Here is a 27,075-nt window from a genome sequence, read left to right on the forward strand (position 1 = left end):
CCCTGCTTAGAAGAAAGTGGCAGCGATGTATAATAGCATGTTACTGGGCAGTGGATGGGAAAAGGGAGATATTGCCTTGTGGACTGGGCTATTCTGGAAGTGAAAGAAGAAGTGCTTGTGAATATCAGGAGCTGGGTTCCCTCCCTCCCTCCCTCCCTCCTTCCAAACAACAGGCAGTTCTTTGGCAAAAAGCACCTTATTTACAATGTAGATGCAGCAAACTATTAGCCAGCAGAAGACCCCTCTGCTCTCTTCCAAACTCTGTTTCCCGAGCTCTGCCTTGAAGACCTGGAGATGGTGGCCTTGAGACAAGCTCGGCCTCCTCTACCATCTGTGTCCACAGACCATGTTTCCCAACCCTCCACATCCTCATCTGAAGAGGCAGTGCCACCCTGTCCCTTGAAAACATGCCAAGAGCAGCTGCCTCGTTCCTTGCCAACAGTGAGCTATGCTAGACTTCTCTGTCTTTTTTTTCATTTTGCCCTGCTCAATGCTGCATGAAGCTCAGCAGCCTGTCGACATCAATCCAGTTTTGCTTAGTTGCATAAAAATGGAGATGTTGGGTGTGGTCCGTGGTTCATCCTTTCTCGTCAATAACTCGTGTTTGTGTGTGTGTGTTGTATATTTGATTGCTTTTATGTGATATGCCTACCCTCAGCATACAAAATCTTCTTCAGAAGTAGATGACTACTTACCAGAAGTCTTTGATAATGGGCAGTATAAAAATACCATGACTAAATAAAGTAAATTTTAGATTGGAAAGTGCTTAATGAGAGTTCAAAAATACAAAGCCCTGGTGTCCTTTTCTGATTCACTTTTATTTTTCACAAGTTTTACTTTGAGATTGTAATTACTGGATTACTTGGGAAATTATTTATAGCTGAAAGTGTTCACCCTCAAAACTGCTAGCTGGAGGGGGTGGAAGTGGTATGCAGCTATGTCCACAACGGGGAGCATCTCTGCCCTGGCAACCCTATTGCACCTGTTGATGGGATCTAGTGGTGACAGACTTTCTGCCGGCTTGGGGTGAAGTAGAAATTGCATGGGTGCACTGCATCCAAGACCCCTCGGTTCCCTTATGAGGCCTTCGGATCGGGCCTGTCTCCTCTGCTTGCCTTGGTTTCAATGGGAGGAGTAAATTAAGAGCAGCAGCAGTGGGGAAAAGGCAAGGCTGCCCTACAGCACATTTGCTAACATGAGGAGCAGGCAATTGGCCACTTCCCAACCCACACTGCCCTGTGTGTTATGTTGCCTTTTAATTTGTTTGGTAAATTAAACTGACATTATTAGAAAAGTAGCATAAAAGTAGGATAATGCTGCCTAGGTAATATTCCGTGTTTGTGTCTGCATCTATCTACACATCCCTCTTTTGTTCCAAGACCAGCTGAGGAGATGGAGCAGAAGGGGCAGTGGATTTTGCCAAGGAAGTTAAAAGCTGGAGGAATGAGAGATCAAGGAGTAAAGCAGGCAGGGAATGATGGCAGAATGCAGAGCCTGGCCCATGTCCATCCACTCAGCTAGCCAAGTAGATTTCTGTTTGGGGGGGGGGGAATCACACCTATTCCCACACTTTGGTGGGCGTCTCTCTAGTCAAATTATGGTTAGTAAAAGCAGTTTAAATGTTTGGTTGTGTGTCTACATGCGTGATCACACAAGGTGTATGACAGTAATGCCACAGCTACTTTCCTTGAAAGTGCTACAACCAAGAAGGTTTTATGCAAAGGGGATTATAGGTGCATAAATTATTGAAATCAGCTTCTACTTTCTGTTCATGATGCATTTTCAATGAGGTCTTCCATACTGAATGAATTACCCACCCATGGATTAGAGGACATATGTGAAATTGCAGCTGCCATATGTTAGAAATTATGATGAAACCATAAAGAAATGCCTGACTACACTGAAGGAGATGTGACTCCAGTAATTTTTCAGCTGAGCGTCATTTGATCAGATAGGAAGGTGTAATTATGCATGGAGTATGAGGAATGCTTAGGTGGGCAAATGTCTTTGTTGGGCTGTAGGTTTGAAAGATGGTCTTGCAAAGTATGTCTCTTCCTGTAACTGTATCAGAGCACAAAGCTAAGAGAGAATACCTCTTGTTATCTGCATGTGGACAGTTTTTGATGTCAAAGCATGTCTTTCACCTTGCTTGCTATCCTGAAATCAAGGCAGGATGTTGACATAAGAAGACAAGAAAAGGGGGTGTTGTTTTTGTTAATTGTTACTACGTGCAGCAGGAGCATGCAAACAGCCTTTGGAAACGCATCAACACTGAACTTCCCAAAAACTGTTCTAATGTGATTAAAATTGTAAGACGGTTTCCCCCTTTTTGTGATTGATCTCATTGAACCAAATAATTGGCCCATTTTACACAGCACAGCCACCCAGAGTGTTAATGAATGAGTGATTGTTCTGGGTCCTGCAGAATAATTACTGGGAGAAGTTAAACAACTCGTGTGGGGGTATCTGTGGAGCGTGTAGTTGTGTGTGCAAACCAGGAGCACTGAGTTGATACAGGAGTGATAATCCAGAGTTAAACCCCAGGTTCCAGTCCTTGTACCAGGGAGAAATTAAGCAATTAATATTTGTGCTCAGTTCACAACCAGTCAGGGTTTTAAAAACCCAGGTTTGTTGTGACAGGTCAGCCAGGCCAATGTTTCCTTGAAAGCAACTAACCATTTGCTTTATTGTTTTTTGGGGGTAATGTTTGACTTCTGAGAGATTGAGAGTTCTGTCCTGGACATTGGGAGCAGATTTACAAGACTTTATTTATGAACCTAGGAATTACTTGGCTGGTTCAGGTCAAGAACCTATCTAGTCCAGCATTCTTGACTGATTGATTGACCTTATTTTTTTATCCTTGTTTTCTGACCATTGTTATCTGCAACTCACATCAGTGAAAAGAGAGGCAGGCCCTAGCATCAGGCTTACAAACCAAATCAGGCATGTGCGCTCCCCCCTCTCCCCCTCTCTCACACGCGCGTGCGCGGAGGTAGGTGGGGATAAAGGAAAAGGGGAGGTAAGTTCTTCAAACACAGAACAAAATGGTTTGTTGGGTTTTATATTCTCAGTGGGCATTTATATCCTAAATTGGCCATGTAGAACTTGCCTGCTGATGGTTTTGCTTGAATAGCCATTGGTGGCCTCTGGTGGCCAGTGGATATGAGTGACGTGTTCCCCTTCAGCCTTTGTTTTAGCAGTTCCAGGGCAGCAGTCATTAGTTGGCATTGAGCCTTCACCTCTGGCAGGGCAGGAAGCAAGTCTCCTTGTAGCTGCTCTTTCTGCATCCACTGGATGGAGCCAGGTAGGATTCCCATTTGCATTGACAGTGTTTTATTCCTGGAAAGTTGATGTTACTGGAAAGTTGATGGCCAGTGGCAGAATCCAGAATGAACTTTGTTTTCTCAAGCAGCAGCCGGAAAAAATGCCTTTGGTTGTTCAAACTGCATTTTTAAGCATGCATGAAAAAAATACCTTTTTAAACCTCATACTTCATCAATTATACATTTGTACACTTTCTGTCCTAAACTATACATTTTGGTTTTCCTTTTAACCTGAATTTTTCCTTTTTGCATGGATTGTGGTATGGAGGATTTTGTCATGAAATCTGGAAAATGGCCAGAATGTTCTAGTCCTGGAAGAGCAAATCAAATCAGTTGGCCTAAAATCGTGAGTGCATGAAATCCATGCATTTTCCTTTCTTACTGAATTCCCTCAATGAAAATGAAATTCCTTGGTCCTGTAAAGCCGCCTCTGTCAAGTTGTGGGAAAGTGACTGAGTGAAACTGGCCATGTCAAATAAGTGGAAATCCAGCAAGCAGACTTTACATTGTAGACCAGGAGTCAAATTTGTTTGCACATGAAATTAGCTCCCTGTTAACTTCATGGGGTGTTCATTTATGTTCCTTAACCTTGTTCCCCTAAGGAGAAACCACAACACTTATATCCTTTATAAAGGCAGCATCTTCCCTTGAAAAGCAATAACTACATGGGTTTTTATTGGTGCCCCAGTCAACTTTCAAAGTGACCTTTTATGTTAGAAGTGTATTCTCGGAGGGCCTTGTAAGTCTAGGATAGTGACAAAGACATGATGGATAGAATGATGTATTGGTTGTAATGTACTTAGCAAGTACACACAGATACAAAAGTTTGAAACAAAACACCAAATTAAATTCCTATGAAGAATTGCAGTCTGGAAGTGTTACTCAGAATTAGTGTAACATAATTAGTGACTTGATGATGAGGCAAAACCCCAACAAGCAAAGAGGGTTGATGAGGGTTGGGCTCAGCAGCTAGCGCTCCTGGAACGAGTGGCAGTTTTCCAAGTACATTGCAAGCATTAATCATGTTCTTCTGATCATTTCTCCATCTGCAAATTGCTCATCCTTTCTTCTCAAGGCATGTTGAAAAGCGCTATCATTTGTGGCACGGCTTTGTGAAGTTGTTACCTGAAGATCTCACCTCTTGTTAGAACTGCACTGTCACTGCGTGCAGCATTTTGTTTAAACCCACTCCCCTTTCGGTTGTTACACCAAATTGATTCTTCTTTTTAACACTCAGTTTTCAAATGTTGTTTCCTCATGAGACCTTTTCTTTTGCTTTCAGCAAAATGTTCACAAAGAATGGCTCCAGTATATTATTTTTCTAAAATTAAGTTCCTCTAGAATCAAAGTAAACCATCTTATATTCCCATTCTGCTCAGTTTTCTGAGTACCAGTATTTACTGGCCAAAAGATAATCATGCACAAGCATGCAGGACATATCTGCACATTGGGGGTAACACTAAGGTTTGCACCAATCCAAAAATCTGGAGAAATAAGCTCCAAATTATTTTTCCAGCCTCAAAAGTTAAAGCACAACAGTGCCTGCATGCCTCACTCCACTCTGAAACAGCAGAATCGTATTCCAATTCTTTAAGTAGTATGGATTAGGTTGCTCTTTGAAGCAGAGCCTGTTGCCTCTTTCCCCAAAAGGATAGTGTCTTTGCTATTCCAGCATTCAGAGAAGGAGGCCAGAGGATTTCACTGTATCTTTGATTGCTGCCACCACCACCACCTCCTCCTCCCTCTCCCTCTCCTTCTGGGTTAGCTGGGCTTTTGACTCTTTTCCTTCCTCCCTCAAAACATACTGCAGCAAGAGAACCTTCCTGTTGCAGCTGGAGGAGAGGCAGAGAGAGCCCCATTGCTGACATCTTGCACAGCATCCAAAATGGAGGGAGCCTGAGTCCCTTTCCTGACAAGTCTGCCTCCCATCACAGCTGCAGGGCAGTAGGAGCAGCCTGGCTCTGAAGTTCCTGCCAGAAGGGAAAAGGCCAGTCATGTGCTGGGCCACACACCTTCAGATGCCCACTCCTGCCAATCAGGGTGCTAAAACTTCACCATCTGTGTTAGCAGGCTGATTTTTATCTGATTAAAAAAACAGGACCACAGGCTAACTTTTGATTTATCCCTTAACGATACTCTCACTGTCTTTCCAATAACTTCACCCGAATGAGAAAAGGACCACGTTCCAGAAAGACTGGCATACAAACCCACAAAGAAGTCTTCCTCCTTGGATGCTCATATGGGCGATGCAGCATTGACAAAATGTGTTTCAGAACTTGAATCTCTGTTTTATGAAAGAAGGCAGTGCTGAGCAGTGGCAAGAAGCTCTATTGGTGCTTCGAGAGACAGTGGAGGAGAGAGCGCTCACACACAGTTTTTGGAACATGTGTGAAAGCATCCTGCAGAAGTGGCGAGGTTGCTTCTGCCGAAACATTTGGGTCATGCCTCCCTCCCCACAACGCACACCGACTGAATTAATAGAATGGCCGACATCATTCTGCTAATTCAAGGCCCAAATGTCAACCTGGATGATAAGCAAGGGGAATTTAGGGCCATTTCCTCATTAAAGTGCTTTCAAGAGAGTTTACTTTGGCATCAGTATGTGTCATGCAAAGGAACCCCCAGGAGGCAAGATAGGTGTATTGGGACCAGTTTCCATAGCCTTGACTTATGCAGCCTCCCTGCCCTCATGCCTCCAATCAAACAGAAGCAAGAATTGGATTTTGTGGGACATCAGTGGTAGTATTTAGGCCAGTAGTAGTATCAGAAGGCCCACATTATTCATGCAAGGTTTACAAAAGTGTCATGTGGTAGATCGATGGGCGGAAATGTTCATCCAATGCTGACCAGCCATACAAAGGGGGGTTTTTTTGTTTGTTTTTGCAAGACTAGGGATGGTTTCTGATGGAGGGCTTCTTGCAAGAATAGGTAAAGTGCACCTATTCCATTTCATTTCTCCTTCACCAATATCTGTGGTGAGGATGCAGTAGTAGTGGGAAACTGCCCTGGGGGCTTATGAGTGGAAGGTGCCATCTGGAGCCCGTAAGCATTGTGTGAAGGAAACAGGGCAATGGTGCAGTAAAAGCCTCGTCTGGAAGCATTCTAGTGGCTGGGGATAAAAGCATTGCCATTAGGAGTGTGTACCCACATGAAATGATTGAGAGACAATCTGAATCCACCATTGTTTGCCAAACTGTCATCCTTGCAATCATGTATGGCTTAGCTGTGCAAGACAGGTTCATTTGGGTATGCATAGCTCCCATTTCGATCAGGACCGTGGCCCTCCAAGGTACAAGCTTTAAACTTCTCCACCCCATTATGGAATTCTACCCACCCATCCCATGGGAGAAGTGTTTAAAAGGGGATTGGAAATTCCAATGGAAGTAGTGGGGTGGAAATTCAGGATAAAAATGGGGGGAGGGGCTACAAAACCCATTCTTGGGATAGTGTAGTCCTGATCCAAGTTGGGACCACATGTCTTAATCTTTGTTTAACCCTTTGTAACTCCTACTCTTGGAACTAACTCTAGTACATTCAGTTCCTTAGCATGAGTAACTAAGGAGAGCAGCAGAAAGAGGAAAAGGCTCTGCATGGACAGACAAAGCAAACTTGAGGCCAAAGAGCTAATCATGAAAAATGTTAACCTTTAGAGATGGAGCCCATGTCTCTGCTGTTTAGTAAGAATAGCATGAAAGTTTGGAGGAAAACTTAACCCCTTTATAACTTCCAAAATGCTTGCACTCTTTTTCCTGGATAGGTTATTTACAACTGGTCTAGATGAGTTACTATATATGTTGCTGTTTTTTATTTGAGACATAAATTAAAAAGTCACATTTTTATAATAAAACAGAGCAGACTGCAATTTCTATTCTCTATACAGTCATATCTTGTTTTATTACTGCTGGCTTTTTATTGAGCTCCAATTTCTTATTTCAAGCTGATGTTTTTGGAGGCTTCTGTGTTATGCTTGGCAGTTTTTAACTCGGCTGGGGGGGTGGTCTACCAGTTGCTCTTGGTTTATGGAGAGAGATCATCCACTTTTTAAAGGCTTACCTAGAAGTGATTTCAGTGTAATTTGGGACAACTCTTAGATGGGCTTGGTACTTATTTTATTTTTGACAATTTTCAGAATACCTTTATGGTGAAAGGCAGAAGACACAAAATAATAATGGCCAGGAACATTAACCTGAAATTTAACATATTTTTCTTCATTTCCTCCAGCAAACTTATACTTGTGGGGATGGGAAAGCCAGATGGATTTCTTCACAGGATGTCAGCATGCTTGTGAGAACATGACTGTCGATAGCAGTGGTTCTTCACCTCCTGAAAAGGAGGCTCCTGAGGGTGGAATCAGTGCAAGGGTGTCTGCCTTTTCATGCATAGATGCTTGACTCTTGTCAGTATCAATGCAGCATATTTTACTCAGTCTTTCTACGAACGTGTTGATGAGCAGAGGAAAAGGGCTTAAAATAAATGATTTTTAAAATTTCATATCAAAATGATAGCCTTGTGATAGAATATGAGTTAGGATGAGGAAATAAGATTGAGCAAATGCATGGCTTAACTCCATTTTATTGGAGAACTGAAGCTCTGTCTTCTAGATGTAATGATATATATTTCTTTCCATGTATCCCACCCATTTGGATATAATGCATGGGAGCGCAGGGTGGGGAGCACACTTTAAAAGACACACGAGGTACTGCAACTTCCCAACCTGTCTATAGTTCGTCCCAAGCACTTTCCCTGTTAGCAGCTCACTTCTGCTATCAGAACTGGGGAAGGGAAATGTGTCTGGAGCAACCAGTGACTGTAGTACTGGGAGGCACAGAACAGAAGAAGATTCAGTTCTTGCAGCTCTTGTGCATAGGCAACTAGGGAATGCTGGTCCTGCAAAAGACTGCAATTTGCCTACTTCTGCTTGCAGAGAAAAGTAACAAAGAAATGCAGAGATCAGCCTTCCTTGATCAGATGCGCTCCAGACACATTGGGCTACCACCACTATGGCCCTAGCTGGGGATGATGAGTCCAGCACATCAGGAAGTTGAGCTAAACAGTTGATGAGTTGCTAAATGAAAAACATCTTGCCAAGCACTTGTTCCCACTGCCTGCTTCCCAAATCTTGAGATCCTTTTGGTGGTGCCATAAACCCTCTCAGTATAGAGGGGACCCAGTTCTCACACTCTGCATTCAGCTCAGGTAGATTTGTCTGGGGTACAGAGGGGGCAGATGACTTGGCCCTTTCAAGGTTACCTAGTGAAGATGTTCAGACAGGGTGTGAGAAGCAGCCCACCTGGCAAAGAGAAGAAGGCCTTCCAGGGCTGGAGTAGGAGAGGATGCAGTGGGAATTCTTGACCCTCTCAGGAGCTGACAGGTAAAATGAGCAGATCCATCATGGCATGTCCAGCGTTCCTGCCATCCACACTTCAAGGAGTCACCCTGAGGGTGGAATTGGAAGCTTCCTGAAAAGTGAAGAAGGATGGAAGTTTCTCCCTGGGCTTCTCCTACGCTTTTCCTACAAAGAGAAAGCTGCTCTGATTTAACCATTCTGTAACTTGTTACGCTTTGATAAAAAAAGTCTGTGCTTCTGAGTCTGCTGTAGTGGAAAAGAAGGAGGGATGAAGCTGCTCACAACACTCAGCATGCCTGCTCAGAATGTTACTACTTGAAAAAAAGGTCATCTGTTCCTCTGTAGGAGTCATGTGCCGTCATGCACTCATACATCCAGCAAGATTGGGATGACAAGGGATAGCTTTAGTCCTCTGGGAAGCTTTCATGAAAATAAGAATCGGTATAGTGTATGGTCAAGACATTTGCCCACGTAGCCTGGTGTGGTCTGCTCAGACTGGCCGTGTCTCTCTGGCCTCTCGGACCACAGAGGTTTATCCCATGGCCTGCTGCCTGCTTATCTTTACAGAGAAGCCAAGACTGTCTCCGCCCTGTGGTCCTTCCCCAGTGGATGCTTCCACCCAGTTTTGAACTGGACACCTTTTGCATAGGAGGCAAATGATCAGTGCATTACAGAAACAGGCCTTTTGCCCTAGTGCTCCTGTCACCATGTAGGTTCTTACAAGAAATTTCCCGCCATTTTGCTAACAATCTCCAAGGAAGTTTAAGACGTACTTGCCAACCTATAACACTAAATATGTAACAGGTCTCCTTAAAAATAGCAGTATCTCACTTCCTGAAACACTAATCTCAGCCTTAACATACGGGTTGCTGCCACAGATCTATAATTATCACCAGTTATTTAAAATGTGCGTAAAGTTAAACCCTGAAACCATTTCATTGCACTTTATGAACTGGTAAATGTATATTTTTATGCTACCTAGAGCATTTTAATAAGTGCTGCATCATATAATTGTGGTAATCATATTAATTTATGTATAGATTCAAAAACATAAGCAAAATAACTTTCACCCAGTTGCCTGTTCTCAAGGACAGGGGCTTGCAGCCCAGGACAGGGCCTCCTAAGTCCATGGACACCAGTGAAGCATGTCTCTTCCTCTCTCCCATCTCACAGAACTTCAGCCCAAAATGAAGTGAAAATCACATTGCATGTGATCCGAAGACCCACACAGCTGGTTCCACGTGTTCAAGAACATGTTTGTTTGTTGCATTTATATCCTAGCATTTTTTCTCCAAGGAGGCCAAGGTGGCAGATGCGAACCACCTCCTCTCCTTTTATCCTCACATCAACCCTGGGAAGTAGATAAGTGAGAGCTGGTGACAGGTCCCAAATTACCTAGTGGACTGATAGCCAAGTGGGAGCCTAGAGCCCGGAACTCCTGAGTTCCTTCCAGGACTCTCTGCAACTGCAGCACAATGGCATTAGCTAGCCACTTTTAACCCTCAGAATTGGAAGGCCAGCTGTGATATGGCACAACAGTCTGGTGTTCAAGGAAGAAAAGGATTGCCAAATTCCACAAAGCATGCCCATGCCCTGCAGAATGCTTAAATTAGCTCCTGGCATCTTAGCTGCTATTGCTCTGCCTTTCTTGACCTAAAAACCATCATGTGAATTGTCCCCAAATGTTTCTGATATTATTTAGAGTCACACTGCTTGCTCTCTCACAAATCTATACTATGTTTCTGGTGCATAACCGTGAATAATTAAAAGTCCAGACTGTACATATCAGTTGTGGCTGTGGTTGTTTTCAAAGTATTGAAATGTAAATAAAATTAAGAAATGAAACATGCATATATGTGTATGTGTGAGAGAGAGTGCTTTGTATACATCTGCTGCTGAAGCAATATTTAGAGCCCCTGCATCCCATATGTTTATCTTATATCTGCATCCGTAAGAACTAGAAACTTGTTTTTTGTTTCAGCAAGATCAAAGATTCTCAGCATGCTGTCTTCTGATAGTGTAGAATGTGCAAACTCTTGCTGCAGCCTCATTTAGAGCTCCTTATATATCATTATCATAACAGTTGGGGATTTGCCCCATTGACTTCTGCACTTTTTTAGGCAATGACATTAACACAAGCCATATGCCACAATCCGAAAGATTTTTTAACTAGCAAGTGTTTCTGTGTCTTCCCCCCCCCCCTTTTCTATTCCAGAAATTCTCCTGATTTTCAGGAACAGTTTATAGGTAGCAAGGTAGGAGACTAACAGAAAAGGATCTTAAGCAAGCAGAGCTTCTGTGCAACCCATTGGATTGGAAACACAGGCTGTAATTTATCTTGAGCAAAGAAATTTGACATGATTCGGTTTTCAGCCGAGAACTGCATGGTCTAAAAATAACTCCTCCCCTCTCCAAACCCTCTGTTGATTTCTAACTAACTTCTGAATGTCATTTTCATTACAGCCTTTCCTTAAAGTTCTAGAACAGGATTTAGAATAATAGTTGTTTTAAGCAGAGGAAAGCTATGGAAGGCTTACCACTGATGAGCCTGAATATAAACTGGATTAAACAAATGGATGCAAAATAATATTGCCAAATGAACCTTGTTTTTATTCTCTGTGTTATGGAAGATCTAGTACATGTTTGGAAGTAATTTCACCCTTAACACATGAATTCCTGACAGTTTCAATTCCTCAGACTTATTAATCAGTGGAGTCGGCAACAGAGCAATTTAATGGGACTTACCTAGTCATCAAAAATTTATTATCAGATAAATCAAAGAACCAAGTAGCATCTTAATAGGGGAACAAAGTGGCCTGTAAAGGATCGTTTAGGACTCTGTTTTAATCAGACTTATATTGTATTTACTGATGCCATTGGAGGCAGTTTTTATACATTCTTGAAAATGGTTGTGTTGGTAGAGCATGTTTGCACAGGAAGTCCTGTGAAATGCAGTGCAGGTACTGCAGAGGAGACAACAGGAATGCATCTGGAGTGCCTAAAAGCCGACCGATTGTTTAGTATCAGGTATTCTGTGCACAATGTTCCTCAGCACCCAAGTGATGAAAAGGTCCCTATTTGATTGGAGCTCCACTTGTCTATACAGCTTCCAGTAAGCTTTGGATCAGATTGTTTTGTCTCTCATAACAATTTCCAGAAGGTAACCATCATCTTAGTCTGTTGTAGCAAAAACAGCATCTTAAAGGCTTCCACATAAGTTTCCACATAAGGCATAAGTTTTCACGGAATGTAGTCCAGCTGTAGTCTACAAAATAAAATAAAAAAGCACAAACAGGGGTCTCTTGGAGGTTGGTGAATGAGTATGTGACATCTCATAAGTGCAGTGTTTCTTGCCAGAACTGTTCCCAAAACACATTTGTGATTTACAGAGTTAAATGTTCTAGGTACAAGAATGAGGCAAGGCCATGGGCAGCACATCTCACTTTGCTTTCAGAAGCATCTGGGTGCCACTGACTTCCCTTGAAAAGCAGTGCAGGGGAGCGGGTGCATGGCTTCCAGCTACTGGACTAGAGAAGAGGAAGCAAAGCTGCAATGCTACATACATCCTTGACCGGGGGCCAAGTTCGGTTGATCACAGGAAGACTTCCAAGTTTGTGCTATAGAGTGTTTCACATTCATTCACTTTTGAAGTCAACATTTTCATCATATTCACATTCTGCATCTGACCTTTCAGCACGGAAGGCAACCTTCTGTATTAGGAACTTGCCTGCATTCAATAATTATGCTTGTTTCCTGTCTTTCTTCCAGGAAGGTCCAGGCAACACGCATGGCTTTCCTCCCTGGCTGCAATCCCATGATTGCAGAGTGATTGACTGGCCTGAGATCACCCAGTGAACTGGTTGTTTTGAGTCAAGCCTTGAACCTGTGTAACTTTAGGCCTAGTTCATAGAAAGCTAGGCTCATAGACCAACAGCTGAGTCGATGACAGCTTTCTATGTTGCTCACTAGTGTCTATACCAAAGCTGAGCAACTGGAGGGTGCAGCTGGATACTTTCAGATTCTTCTGGAAAACAAGATGTGCAGACAGTAGGTTTCTTATTTCCCGGTAGAATTGTGCTCCCCGCAGGCTGCCATCAGCTTTGCACGGTGATTCCCAGAACTGCTGGGGATCGAGTTGCTTGGTAGCAGCAGGGGCTGCGCCACAGAGACTTGGGAACTGCTTGGGACCACAAAACTCCTGTGGGTGGGGGACATGCAGTTTACATGGCTAGGAGCAGTTCATTTGAGTTTCTGACTGACATGTGTCTTTGCCACACTAATGGCAATGCCTAGGATTTGCACCCTAGCTTTTGCAGTCATAATTCTCTCTGTGACAGTGAGGCCAAGAAAATGCTGCTTGGGGCTTTGATACTTGCTGCTGCCACTTTTGTATCATTTAGAAATGATGAGCAGCAAATGTGCTATCTGATCCAAGCAATGTTGGGGTGGGTGGAACTGTTGGGGTATATGTTCATTAAATGTACACTGTATGTATTGTAATGCTAACCATATCTGGAGCAATCTTTGCTTTTCTATATGTATTTTAGGTCTAGGGAGCAGAGTGTTAGCAGTCAGTGGATTTCCCCTTCAATCAGTATTCATACTGTAATATATGTTCACATTAGCACATTGTCCTGGACAATGGTGCACCAGCTGAGCACGGTCCTGCGATTCAGTTCCATTTTGTTCTGTCTTGGGAATAAGGGAAAATTTAGGTATCGATAAACAATGCTGAATACAATCCTGAATACAACTATGAAATAAAAAAAAATCCAAATGGGTATTACAAATAGATCTGCAACTTGTATAAATAAATAGATATTCATGGATAAAATATTGTGGTAATCTAAATGAAACAGAAAGAACTTGTGCAAAATGCAGATACCAAAGAGCAAAAGGGGTTTTTATATTCATAGACATGATTATTTAATTTGGGGAGTTGGAATGTTACAGGCAAGAATGCATGGCAGGTTTAGCACTGACTGGCTATTTTATGTGACAGAATATCATCTTTGCATATTTATTAAAAATATTTATAACTGGCTGCTGCCTAGATGGACTACTCAGTTCATGTCTCTTGATCTAATATATTATCTTGACCACTTTATCACTGTAATGGAAATCATGTAAATTTTCAGCTGATCCATGGAAAAAAAATCCAATGGTATTTTCAGTATCTTATAAAACATATGCCAATTCTGGGAGGTGCTGTGTGTGTGTGTGTGTGTGTGTGTACACGTGCACATGCACACACACAAAAAAATAGTTCTAAAGAATTTGCTAAATAGGTGTAAGGCCTTAAAAATAAAACTGAATACATGGGAGGATTTTAAATAAGAAAAAATTGCTTTGGCAGAGTCATACCCTAGTGGTTTGAGCAACATTTCTACAAGGAATGACTGCATTTACACTAGAATGCAAAGCGGAAGAGACTAGTCAGATGACACAAGTGAACATTATCTGTCTTATGAGAAAAATTTGTGGACGTTGTTTCTGTGCATAAACAGTAAGTGCAAAATTATGGAAGTAAAATATACCTAGAATGATTCCTGCAGGAGTACTCAGTGCTGTGTGCCTGCCACTGTACAGACTTTGTTCAATCCATTCCATCTGTGTTTCATGGATTGCCAGGCGCTTTTCATTCTGCTATGCACTCATTGGTGGAATCAGATCTTTTTTCCATTTCCTGAACTAGTGCTCCTTTGCACTTGTGTAAGTTTGTACCTCTGAAAATGCACATATGCCGCCAAAATACACACATTTTCCCAAACGTATATTTTCACTTTTTACCCAGGAGTAGACAGAGGGGAAGGAATGCTTATTTTCATTATTTAAAAAAAATCTCTATTTTTCTACAACTAGATTTGCATAACATTGCGGAATGTACACCAAACGGTCTGCATGTCCATGGAATCTATGGGACTTGCGTAAACATGGTCTGCTGCAGAATCCATGGGTCAGATTCATAGGAACCAAACTCATTTGAATTTGTTGCAGATCTCTCTGATGTCCCAGTGTTTGCATTTGGTTCATATGAATCTTAATCTAAATTGTAAACAAAATCCAGTTAAACTTAAGATTGGGTTTGAGCTAAGCTTTCAGATGGTGTGATGTCTAGGCAAATGCACCGTTGTAAGAATGTGAACACGTGCAAAATATCTCTGTGCCCTACTCGGTTGCCCAACTTCTTCCTGTACCCACCTGCCCCTGCAATCCCATCTCCATGCCCAAGATGCTTGCTTAGTTTCTCCCTGCATGCCCCCTGTCTGTCTGTCCCATTTTCATTGACTGTCAGTCTCCATCTAGCTATTCCCATCTGAATTATTCTACAGTGAGCAAGCAAGGAAATGCATCCAGTTCTTTCTCATTTTTCTTAAATCATCATGAAGGAGTCATTGAGAACTGATTGACCTCAACTGTCTTCCTTCCTACAAAGAAAGGAAACCTGATCACTCTTTGCTCATTTTTATTGTCTGCTTAAATCTCCATGTTGTAGTAATTAAACCACCACCTCCACCATATGATATTTCTGCATTAGTTTCAAATTTTTTACTATTGTTTCAGCTTCCCAATCTGAGTGGGTGGGTGGGGGGGATTTAATAATTACGACCTTTAAAAAAGTGAAGATAAATGAAGAGGGAAAGAGATAAAAGCTGTCATTTGGGAACAGAATCCTCCAACTTATATTTGGAACACTGATTATCAATCCATGCTGCTGTAGACTAAGTCAGGATCAATATTTCTGCCTGGAAGTCACACAGTCTCTGGGAGGAAAGAGATTAATATGGTTACTTTTCACTCTGTGTTCTCAATCAGCTAAGTATGTGCTCTTGTCATTCATATTTTGTTTTTCAGCTTGTTATACTGACAGAAAGGTCTCCTGAGGACTGAAAGGCATGGCAGTTCAGAGTTGAAGCTATGTAGCATTTACATATCTTTACACTGTATGGGAGCTGAGCATTTATTATCTGAAAATTATATTTATTCACTGACTGGTGCTAGTTGTCACAGAAAGGATCCATTTAAGGCAGATGTGTTTCAGAATCTGACCAAACCAAGCCTATTCATTCCTGTCTAAGAAATTGTTAAAGAATTCCAGAAGGTGCCCATTTCTAATTTATAAAGAGCACCCATAAAAGTCTCCTGTTCAGTCCTGGAATATTTCCAGTTATCAGAGAAGGACTAATCCAAATTGCAACAGTAGAAATACTCCCGTATTGTGTGCTATTTACTGCTATTTCTGGAGCAGTGTTTTTGCTTATAAAAGCCCACTCCTCCCGGTTCCACTGATTTCCCCCCTTCAACCTCAGCCTCTCTGCACCCCCTCGTTTTGAAGAGTCCCTGACCCTTAGAAGAAGTTGTGGAAGGACAAGGGGGATGCAGAAGAGGGGAATCCCTGGGGCACGAGCATCTGCATTCATAGTTCTCAGGATGCAGTCCCTAACGCTGACAGAAACACACAATTAGCTTTTGGCTGGAAAAAATGCTCCCACATCTGCCACCTGAATGGGCTTGTGTCATCGTGCCATGACATTGGTACTGGTTCCTCAGTGCTGGTCCTCTCTGAGGATGCTCTGTTCTTTTCTATTACTTCACTAACTGCAGGGGCTGTCATGTTGGGGTTTGGCAGGTTGGGATATAAAAAGCTGGTTCACTCTCCTCCTGAGAGTTGCCAGTGTCTGATTTCAGCGTTTTTCTCTTCCCTGCCCTGATGCTGAGTTGAGGGCGAAAGCCATGGCAGGTGGGCAGGGCATAACCTAGGAAGTCATGGAAGGAGCTAAGATGGAAATTACAGGGCCAAGGGCAGGAGCAGAAAAGAAACCGTTGGGTGTGCAGCTGGACACACTCTGGTGCAGCCTTCTCCAACCTTGCACGCTTGAGCTGTTAGACGACAATGGTGTGCAAGAGGAGCAGGGCAGCAGCTCTTGTCCAGCACACCTGAAGGGCACCAGGTTGAGGAAGGCTGATGCATCAAGTCACACGCCTATTCTAGTTTCAGAATTGAAAAGCTGAGGATTATCCAGCCTCTCTCAGGTATGAATGCATGCTAATTACTCCTGCTTAATCTGTTTGATTGTTTGCTAGTGTCACAGCACCAGCTTTATTATCCCAATACCTTGTCCTTTTGTTTCAGAGCTGCAAATAAACTTGAATTATGGTCAATCCACAAAAGGTCTTGCTGCATTATTTTCTTGACAAGTTTAAAATACCAGCCAATTTATTACCTTGTTTGTTAGGAGTTGTAGTGTAGTCTTTACAGATGAGCAAAATAGCTCTGAGAAGATAGAACTTGCCGTCTGCTTGTCCCTGGAACTTTCACTTCCTGCTGGGTGTGAGTTTGCTCTGTCAATGCTTTGGCCGTCTTCCTGTCTGACCATCTTAGTTTGTTTCCATATCCTTGTTTATTGGTTGATTACAGCTGATCTCTCCCATCATTGCCCCTTGTTCCTTTCTTCTCCTGCCAATTTAGGGAGGGGCGGTAGCTCAGTGGTGGAGCAGATGCTTTGTGTGCAGACGTTTCCAGGTTCAGCCCCCAGCATCTCTAGGTAAGGTAGGAAAAGCTCCTTAACTGAAACCCTGGAGCTCTGCTGCCAGTCAGTGTTGAATACATGGCGCTAAATGGGCTAATGGTCTGACTTCCTGTGTAACTGCCGTGTCAGATGCTGTGTGGCACCAACAGATGGGAATGCAAAGGATGGGATGTGTTTATGCTAAACTCTTGCAATTACCTTCTTCTTCTATGCTATCTAGCAAGCACACTGCAGAATTCCTGGATAAGTACGAAAAGGGACAGATTGTGAGTATGAGCATAGCCAAATGCCCTTTTTTATTTTCCAAGAACGGATTGAATATTCTCCCCTTCTTCTGGCACAATGTTTCTATCACTCCTTGAACTAGATAACATCAGAAAGCATTTGGACAAGATGCTGGAGTGCAGAGAGAGTTGCTTTCTGAAAACATGCACAGATGCCAGCTCCTTATGAGTTCAGCTCTGTGTTACATACAGCCAGGACTATGGGAGATATCTTGTGTGGAATGCTGGGTGAAATTGACAATCCCAGCATGCTGCTGCTGTGAAAAAGGAAAGCTGTGAGGAAAGCAACTGAAAATCAAACTGCTGGTGTGGTAATGGTCTTCTGTAAAAGGCTGGTGTGACCACTCTTGGCGTACTGTCCACCATTTTGGTCAATGCACCATAAAGCAAAGCAAAGCAAAGCAAAATAGATCGTGTAGAGCTGGGAAATGTGCAGAAATGTCCAGCCAAATGTCAAAGTGGACTGAATGATTCCCTTCTGGGAAAAGTTATGACATTTGGACTTGTTTAGGTTAGTAAAGAAGGGGAGACATGTTCTAGGTGTCCAGAATTATGCATGTTCTGGAGAAAGTGGATAGGGAGACATTTTTCACCCTCTGTCATTACACTGTAGCACAGTCAGATTCCCCCATGAAGCTGACCGAGGGGAGATTCAGGTCAGATAAAAGAAGTACTTTACACAGCATATGCAAAAACTAAGGAATTTGCTAGTGCAGTGTATGATTATAGCCAGCAACGTGGGTGATTTTAAAATAGAATTTGACAAGTTTGTGGAGGATAAGGCTATCTGTAGCTACTACTGCTGGTGGCTTTTTCCTGCCTCCCATATAAGACAGTGGGCCTTTGTATACCATTTGCTGGAGGACATGTGCTGGAGGGTGCTGTTTTACTCCTGTAGTGCTTGTGTACTTCCCACAAACAGCTGGTGGGCCAGTGTATGAACAGAATGCTAGATTTGATGGGTCTTAGGGCTGGCTAAGTAGCTCCCTAAAGACATCTTATGTTCATGTTTTGTACTACTATACATTTTCTGGATGAATGCAAGGTTGACACAGGTAAGCTAAAGTGATACTCCAGGTAGTCTTGTGGAGCAATACACCTCAAAAGGACGTGCTTGTCCACCTGATTACTTCAAAAGGTTTGAGAACTTTTGCTGGGTTTAATGCATTCACATAGGCATTCACAACAGTTTGAAAGCAAGGGAAAGTTTATGCGGCACTCTTAGCCCAATGTTGCCTAGGCAGCAAATATTCTTACTGCATACCTATCTTACCGTATTTCTAAAGAAATAAAGAGCATCTTGTCTAACAGCCTTATAGATGGAGAAAGGCTACCAGACAAAGAGCGAGACTGAGACCATTATCTGACCTGTGCAGTAGACTCTTGATAGCAGTCACCTGAGTGGGCAGGGAAGGTGGAAGAAGTTCACATTCCAGGCTGAAGTGCCAGCCTGTCTTCAGAGCTTGTTTGCTTGCATTTTCTAAGTCTGTGGGTCCTAGACTCTTTTCCTCTGGACCTGCTTCTGTGGGAATGGGGAGAGTCCAGTTGCTTGCCAGACTTATGCTAATTGTTTGATGGGTGCTTGATTGCTCTTAATGACGTTAGCTATTGCTGTCTGCTACATGACCACGTCTATTTTCTGTGGCTGAAAAAGGTGAGTTCTTTGCCTGTGTTTTCTGGCTGCTATTGATGGGGTAATTTCCAGGCGTCATCCTCTTGTCAAGGTCATTTTGCTTGAGGGGAGTTCTGGTGTTCGTTATTTGCCATTCGTTCTTATCTCATTCGCACTGGCTAGCACTGGATAGTGGGTCCCTCTACCTGAACTTGGCCTCCTCAACATGGCTCATGGCCTGGAACTGCCTCAGAGCCAGGAAGCCTGCTTTTGTAGCACTAAGATTGATATACATGTGCTAAACAAGAACCTGGCATGCCAGAACTGTGGGGATTAAAATCCATGGGGCCTGAAAAACAGGTACCAAATGCTGCAGTAGTGGCTGTAATGCGTGCGTCAAACTCTGTTCTGTTAAATTACCTTTGGAACCAGCTTCAACAGATTGCCCTCAAGTCAATAGGAGTGGGTTTTCAGCAGGACTAGAAAAATCACAAGTGCTTTGACATGGCAGGAATGTACGTCATACTAGATAAGATAATTGCGGGAACCAATAAAAAAAAAAGAATACTGCATGCTAGTCTTGGACAGAGCTCATTAGAGGATATGACATTCAATCATGGAAAAGACAGAGCTTATCCCACTGTGTAAGCGGTGGTACTGAGCACTTGTAAAGAACCCCAAAACTAAGAACAAGAAAAGAGTGCATGCTACGTTTAAAATCCTGTATTCAGCCTCTATATGCTTTATCCTCCTTTCCTTTTGAGCCACTCAGAATAACCTGTTACTCTTCAAAATATTAAGCAGGGTTGTTGAACCTTAAACCCACAAGACAAATCTGGACCACCTGGCTCCAAATCCAGCCCTTTGGAGTTTCCTGGGTGGGGGGCATGCCTCCTTCCCCTGGCCCCACCCCTTTCACCAAGTGCTAATTCTTTGAGGCTTTCCCAACTTTTCCATGAATTTCCCCCCTTCAAAAGCCTAAATACCCCTTTTCAGTCTTAGTTACTGACAGTAAATTTGAGCTAAAATATACTTGACTCCCCGCTTTTTCCTTTGCCCCAGTTTTGTCTTTGGCCTACCACTGGAAAGGGAGCTCCAGGAGTTTCTCTGAAATTGAATTCAGATGTTGATCTGATAGAGGTCAAACCCTCTTGATACAAATCCTTGAATTCAAGTCTGTTATAGCTTATATTGCTGCCACAAGTGTGCGCTACTTACCCGAATTTCAGAGTTTGACCCAGGAAATGGACAATTACAATTTTATCTCTTCCTTCCCCTATAACATTCATTTAGGATAGAGAGCTGATGATCAAAAGCAGATTTTAAATTGATACATTAATTAATTAAATCCCCCAGTGGCAGTATACTTCCTTTGCAAAGCTACTGTTGCAGCATGCTTGTTTGGGCTCTTGTGTAATGGATTTTGATTAGTGGAATGGGCCAGAAGAAAGGAGTAGACGTTTTCTTCCAACACAGCAGTGGATTAAAGCATGTGCGCACATGCATACATTCTGGAAAGTGTTCTCCTCTGGCAGCAGTTTCCACTCTTCCACTCCCACACTGGAAAAAAACCTCCCAAAGACAAAATGTTCACACATTCCTTCACCTGTGAATGAGAGTAATGACTTGGGGCAGTTATTTCTGTTTAATCCTAATTGCTGGGTTTTCCTGGAAAATGGAGTTGTATTGTCTGGTTTTTGTTTGTGTTTGCTTTGGAATGCTTTGGTAGGAATCCTTCAAGTCCTGCCACAGGTATGCTGCTGCTAGCTTGCCTGCATTGTATATTTTACATCTCCAAGGTTTTAGTTTATGAGCAGCAAAAGCAAACTGTCACTGTTTGGTGTAAATTGAAGCTTTTAATAATTTTGTCTGTTCTACCACATTTGTCAGCTTTGAATATTCTGTCACTTGAAAATAAAAATAGCACTGGAATTCAGTAACGGTGACACTGAAAATTTATCTGCTTGCAGAAGATATCAAATGTATTTACAGGTGTGTGTGTGTGTCACTTTTTTTGGTAACATAAACTTTCAGTTGCAGCTGATAGTGATAAAAATACGTTGTGCAGTGCTATCATGCATCGCATGCCTGCCTACTCAATTGTTCACATTCTTCATGTGATGTGCTACATACAGCCTTGGAGGGAAACCCAGCAATTGTCCTGTTGAATGGCGAGGCTGGTCTCCTTCTTACGTGATGTTACCAGTGCACATTTGCAAGTCAGTCGCGCCAGAAGAGCTCCATGGGGCTTACATCTGCACCCACATTCACAAGAGCCGTGTGGGGATCAGAAGTGCTGATTTGTCCACTATTGTTCTGGCATAGTTTTCAGTGGATTTAGGTTCCCATGCAACTACTGGGAGTTACTCCTGAGTGAAAATGCACAAGACTGTCTGAACATTAGTGATAATGGTGTGGACAATATTATGTGCTGCCCAAGATTGCGCAACCCCATACATATTTACCCAGAAGCATGTCTCAGTTGCATTCAGTGTAGCTTGTCCCATCTTCATGTGTTGGAGCCAGGCTTTGTCATGCTTAGAGTAGATCCACTGAAGTCAGTAGGACTTAAGTTAATCCGGGACTTAAGTTACTCCAAGGATGATGTAAGTCTGACAACCCATCACAGCTTTTGCCCACAGCGCAGTAATCAGTATATGCAAACGTTGTTAAGCCAAGAACAGCCTGCCTAATTCAGCATTCTGTTCCAACAGTGGCCAACCAGGTGCTGTGAGGAACCCAGAGGCAGGGCTCCAGTGCAGCAGCACCCTTCCAGTCATGTTCCTCAGCAGCCGGTCCTGGGATACGTTCTGCCTCCAATAGTTTTTGTAAAGTCCAGGGCATGTGTGGTAGGCAACTATGGTCAGAACTTCAGCACCAGGGCGCGGATGCAGGGTGGAGTCCTGCAGCAGGTTCAGAGGGCCAGAGGCAAAAGGCATGTTTAATAGTCCAAAGTCAACGGCTAGTGAGATGATAGGTGCATGCAAGCAAAGCCCAGGATTTCACAACCCAAAAGCACAGTCCAAGAGCAAGGTCCAGAGGTCACGTTCTGGAAAGACAATCAGATTCTAGAGCAAGGTAAGGTCAGGAACGATGGGTGTAGATACTGGGAGACAGGGTCAGAGTGGAGACAAGGATGGAAGCAGAAACAGGCTGGGGCAGGGCAGGGCAGGGCAGGGCAGGCACCAGGACAGCCTGTGTCGCCGCGGCAAGGAGCAGCAGTGCGGTGAAGCCTTTTGTGCAGCTCTCTAGGGCCTTCAGCTGCACGGCATAATTGCCACACGGCTGCTCCCTGCGACGTTGTTCCTTGCTCTGCAGCTACCTGCAGGTGGCTCAGGTGCTGATCCTAACAGTTTTTAATGTATCGCTTTATTTTATCTGTTGTGGCTTAGGACTATTCTCTGCTGCAGAATTTGCCTGGATATGAAGCAGTATGAAAATACAGTAAATAAATTAATAAAGAGCCATCATGACTAGTAGCCATTGGCCTTCTCTGCCATAGCCCATCTATTATATTCTGAATACCTTTCTACTCTTTCAGGTTTTACATTCATTTATGTCTAATACCTTTCTATCAAGTACCTTCAATATAAAATAGGTATTGTATACATAAAACTATACTCTTTTTTCATCCTGACAGTTTTTAAATGTGCAGAGCCTTGGTCTTTACCTGGGTGATTTCCTTTTATATGACTACTAACAATATTTGATAAATGGTATGGTGGGAGGCAGAAAATGGCTGTTTTGTTTTAAGGCTTTCCTGAGAAAACTTCTAGAACGTCATTCTTCTTGAAGCATGGTTTTATGAAAACATGGGCATGTACCATTTAAGCGGAACATGATTCTTTATATGTCCCTAAACCATACATTGCGTCATACGTCTTGTATTGGCTTCTTGGGTGGTATAATAACCCTTTTCAGTTATGTCTCCATTCGCTAAGAGTGGTTAAAATTGGTTCAGCAGGTTTGTATTGGAGTGAAGATCAGAGAGAGCATACTAATACCTTTTTACACAAGCGTGCACAGTGGTACCTAACTGCTTGGTGAAATATTTGTGCAAGCCACTGAGAGAGCAGTAGTGACTCCTGTCACTGTGATGGATGCCTGTGATCACAGAATAGGCTGCCCTCTGACTTCTTCCTTTGCTTGGTTCATGCACCTACTGTTTCTTCCTGCATTTGTGTGCATGTGGACGCTATTATAGGGAGAGCATGGGGGGCTGCATTGCATCTCTCCATTATTTGGGCTATGGGGTTTTATAAAAATGAAATTAAATAAATAAATAATACATATTTCATCAGGAATCCTCACCCCTTCCTTAGTTCTTGACAAATGCATTGCTGTCACAAATAAAGCTTAGATTTCTTCTTCCAACCTGTTCATTTATCAGCATATACAGGGAACCTGTAAAATCCAGCTTTTACTGCTCTGTAGCAACTTGTAAGAATATGTCAAAGGTCATGAAGGGATAATTTCTCCCTGTCCCATGATCTTCAGTGTGTGTCATTAATATTGTATTCTAGCTAAAGCCTGCCTGTTGAGATACTGCTTTTTTTCTGATAACTATTTTGTTTTATAAAAGCAGGAGGTTAAAACGTTCCTTGCCTTAGCCTAGCCTAAGCGATTTAATGAATGCCTTTGCCATAATACAGTATTAGTTTTTCATCTGAAGGCTGTAAACATTTTTCAGGTATTTCAGATACCCATGCATCTAGCTGAAATTTTCACTTTACTTGAAACATATCCATCATTCTTAAGGAGAGCTAATATCCTCCTTTTTCTATTCAATGAGATGATATCTTATTATCTTTCCAGCAAGTCACCATATTTCATGCATTCAGCTGACATTGTCCGGATGTTTCTCCTTCAGTTCAAATAGTTCAGTATCGTGGGACATATAATTCCCCAAACCTAAGATTATGATGTAAGATTATAGCACAGTGGGACACGGAGGTGCGCAGGTGTGAGTGCTGCTGATAGATATTGGTTCAGGGTTTTAGACAATGTATGCATATCAGCCCTTCCCAATCTAGTGCCCTCCAGATGCTTTGGACACCAGCTCCCATCAGCCCCAGCCGACATGACCAATGAACAGGCACAGTACTGATTGTAGTCTGAAAAATCTGGAGGGCATCAGGTTTGGGAAAGCTGTGCTTTGTATATGTATAATTACATATTTAATACATTTCTAAATTCCAACCTTATTGAAATGACATAGCATCTTCAATAACTTGAATAATGTTGGCATAGTTATCTAACTATTTTATAGAGGAGGTAGAGCAAGCATCAACCATAAAAAGTGTGCTTTAACTGCTTACCCTAGGCATATTCAGATGATCATATCTCATCTTAATAAGCTAAGATGTGCGTGGGCCTTATGAGTATGCTAAGAGTCCTTTTACTTCTCTTTTCACATGAACAGGAAGTCTTTTGATTTACTGTGTCAGCCAAGCTGGGTAACTGGTAAACAGCCTCAAAATAAGCTCAGCTATTAAGCCAACCTCAGACCATGGCTTTGTGTCCTGTATTGTTCCAAAACAGTTAACCATGGCCAAAAACCACTTTGGACAAAACAGTAAACTCTAGCTAATTGAATATGTGACTGGAAAGCTTGCTCTGTATCCTGGCTTATTAAGCTTAGATGTGATTGTCCAGACATGGCTGTACTGTGCTGGCAATGCTTCCAAGCATTTCAGAACCTACCTGTAGCATCTGGGCTTTTGCATTACTTGAGGGGCAGGTTGCATAAACGCAGTCCAGACACGGCAGCCACAGCTCTGCTTACTACCTGTGCCATTGTGTGTTGGCCAGGCAAGAAGTGGGGGGTGGGGCAGTGTAGCTGCAAAGAGTCCTCTTTGCATGGGCTTCTGTGCACTGCTCACCTCCTCCTGCTCTCCCCATGTCCATTGTAGAAATGCTGAAGAATTTGTTGGCTGATTCTCTTGTAACCTCATGACCTCATATCCTGTTGAAGCCACTGAAGGCAGGAATTCCAGATGTTGTCTTGTCTTGTATTTGGGGATTCAAAATCTTTTAATTTTATACGACAATGATCTCTTGGAAATCTTTTGCCATTGCTGTGCAGAAATTTGAAAGCATATATTGATGAACAAAGGAACATGTCTATTATTATGATATATAACAATAGGGTATCTATATTAGTTAACCACCAAAGTGAAAGAAAAGGTTTCACTGTAGACAACTCAAAAGTTTGTCTTCTTCCAGGTCAGACTGTGGTCCATCTTGCCTAGCACTGTCTAACTGGTAGCAGTTCTCCAGGATCTGAAACAAAGGTCTTTGTCATCATTTGCAGATGACAAGGCAGAATTCATAAGCCACCATCCAAAAATAACAAGAACAAAAAACCCACCTTAGAGTACAATCCTATGCATGCTTCCCCAGGAGAAAGTTTCCTTAAATTCAGTGGGACTGGCTTTTCAGTAGACCTGTATAGGATTGTGCTATAATCTCAGTGACCTGAACTTGGTAGCTGCTATTAACCATCAATGACTAAACTGCATCTTAGGTTATAATGCAAAATTAGCACTATGCCTCTCTATTTTTTCCCAGTACTTTAAATATCACCAACAGGAACTCCAGGTCAGGACTGGGACTTTGATCATGGGAGCTTTCTTATTGCACTGCAGTCCTGGTGGAATATGTCCTGGCTGATACCTGTGACAAGAGAGAAATTGCTGTTGATACATATTGCTGCTTGCACCAATAACATGAAAAATAGCTGTTTTGGAGGGCGATTTTTGTGGAGATCATGGTGTGGGAAGACTACTGCTGGGCTTCCCCATGGGTGCCATATAAAGTTTTTAAAAAGAATCGTGTAACATATATATGCTCAAATCGTGCAACATAAAAACACTCATTTAATGTTAGTTTGACTGTAAGTAAAGACATCTGATTTGCAAATATATTAGTAGCTCATAGTGAGAACCTCCTACTTTGCTTTGAACAGAATTGCAGCCTCAGGAAATATGTGAGATTTAGGTAGTATTGAAACTTGGACTGCAGGGATGCTAAGGAAGCCTGGCTATGTAGGACTGTGACTCCCTGCACACCCGGCCAGCACATCTGAGAGCACCAGGTGAGACAGCAGGGACTTCAGGTTCTGGATTGTCTTAATAGGTTGGCAGTTTAAAAGTGTCCATTGCTTATGTATATATTCCAGCAGCCAATGAAAGTATCATCTTTTTTTAAGGGGGCGACAGCTTAGCTACCTTTGCATTTAAACTAAATTGAGCTACCTCAGCTTACCTCAAATTCAACTTGCTCATGGTGATGTAGTACTATTCAAGCTTTTTGAGATATGTAACTCTGTCACATCATAAAGAAAAGAATACACAAAAACCGGTCCAGAACTCCAAGCAAGCTGTAGTGCATTTATGGAACTCCTGTGTGCGGTATTGAGAAATGGAAGTTCAGCAGGTACATACTTCCACATTTGCACTGAAATTATTAAAAGTCCCTTTGAAGGAAGGATTTCTGTTTGCTACAGGAGCCACTGTGTCCTAGGAGGAACTACTGGTTGGAGTGTCTAAGCTTTTAATTTGTCCCGAAAACTATCTGTTCCCAGTTGGAAAATGTATATCATGGAGGTTGACACATTTTCCGTTTAGTGTCATGTATGCGTGCATGTATATATGTAGCCAGCGTCACTTTCTGAGAGAATTGCAGTTTCTACTTCTGTGTCTAGAAAGAAACTCTAGAAAGAGTTTGCAATTACATAGTTGTACACATACCTGTTTTCCACTGTTACTATGAAATGAAACATCAATTGTTCACACCATGAATGTTATATTAGCCAAGTGCAGCTACATGGTTTTGGGGTTGACTATTTGGGATGGAGATAAATCATCAAAAACATCAATATTCTGAGGGTAGAATATTGAATGCACACCCTTCCCCTACTGGTAGCTGTTCCCAAGTAAGTTTGCATGGAAATCAGTCTCATAGATGTAAAGGACTT

General features: G+C 42.5%; 1 protein-coding gene across 3 annotated transcripts in view; it reads left to right on the forward strand.

Annotated features, from left to right (window-relative positions):
* Positions 1–27,075, forward strand: part of RSU1 (Ras suppressor protein 1) — a 71,641-nt gene that overhangs the window by 36,070 nt on the left and 8,496 nt on the right. The window contains exon 9 of one of the 3 annotated variants that reach the window (XM_044424812.1): positions 15,526–15,590. The exons of 1 other annotated variant lie outside the window; for it this stretch is intronic. In XM_044424812.1, coding sequence (XP_044280747.1) covers positions 15,526–15,538 — 13 coding nt within the window. In that variant the 3' untranslated portion in view covers positions 15,539–15,590. Of the gene's footprint in view, positions 1–9,843; positions 10,452–15,525; positions 15,591–27,075 lie in introns of those variants that run through there. One more of the 3 variants, XM_044424814.1, reaches the window with a different exon arrangement.

This window comes from Varanus komodoensis, unplaced genomic scaffold (genome assembly GCF_004798865.1).
Source record: "Varanus komodoensis strain SLA01 unplaced genomic scaffold, ASM479886v1 scaffold15, whole genome shotgun sequence".
Taxonomy (NCBI): Eukaryota; Metazoa; Chordata; class Lepidosauria; order Squamata; family Varanidae; genus Varanus; species Varanus komodoensis.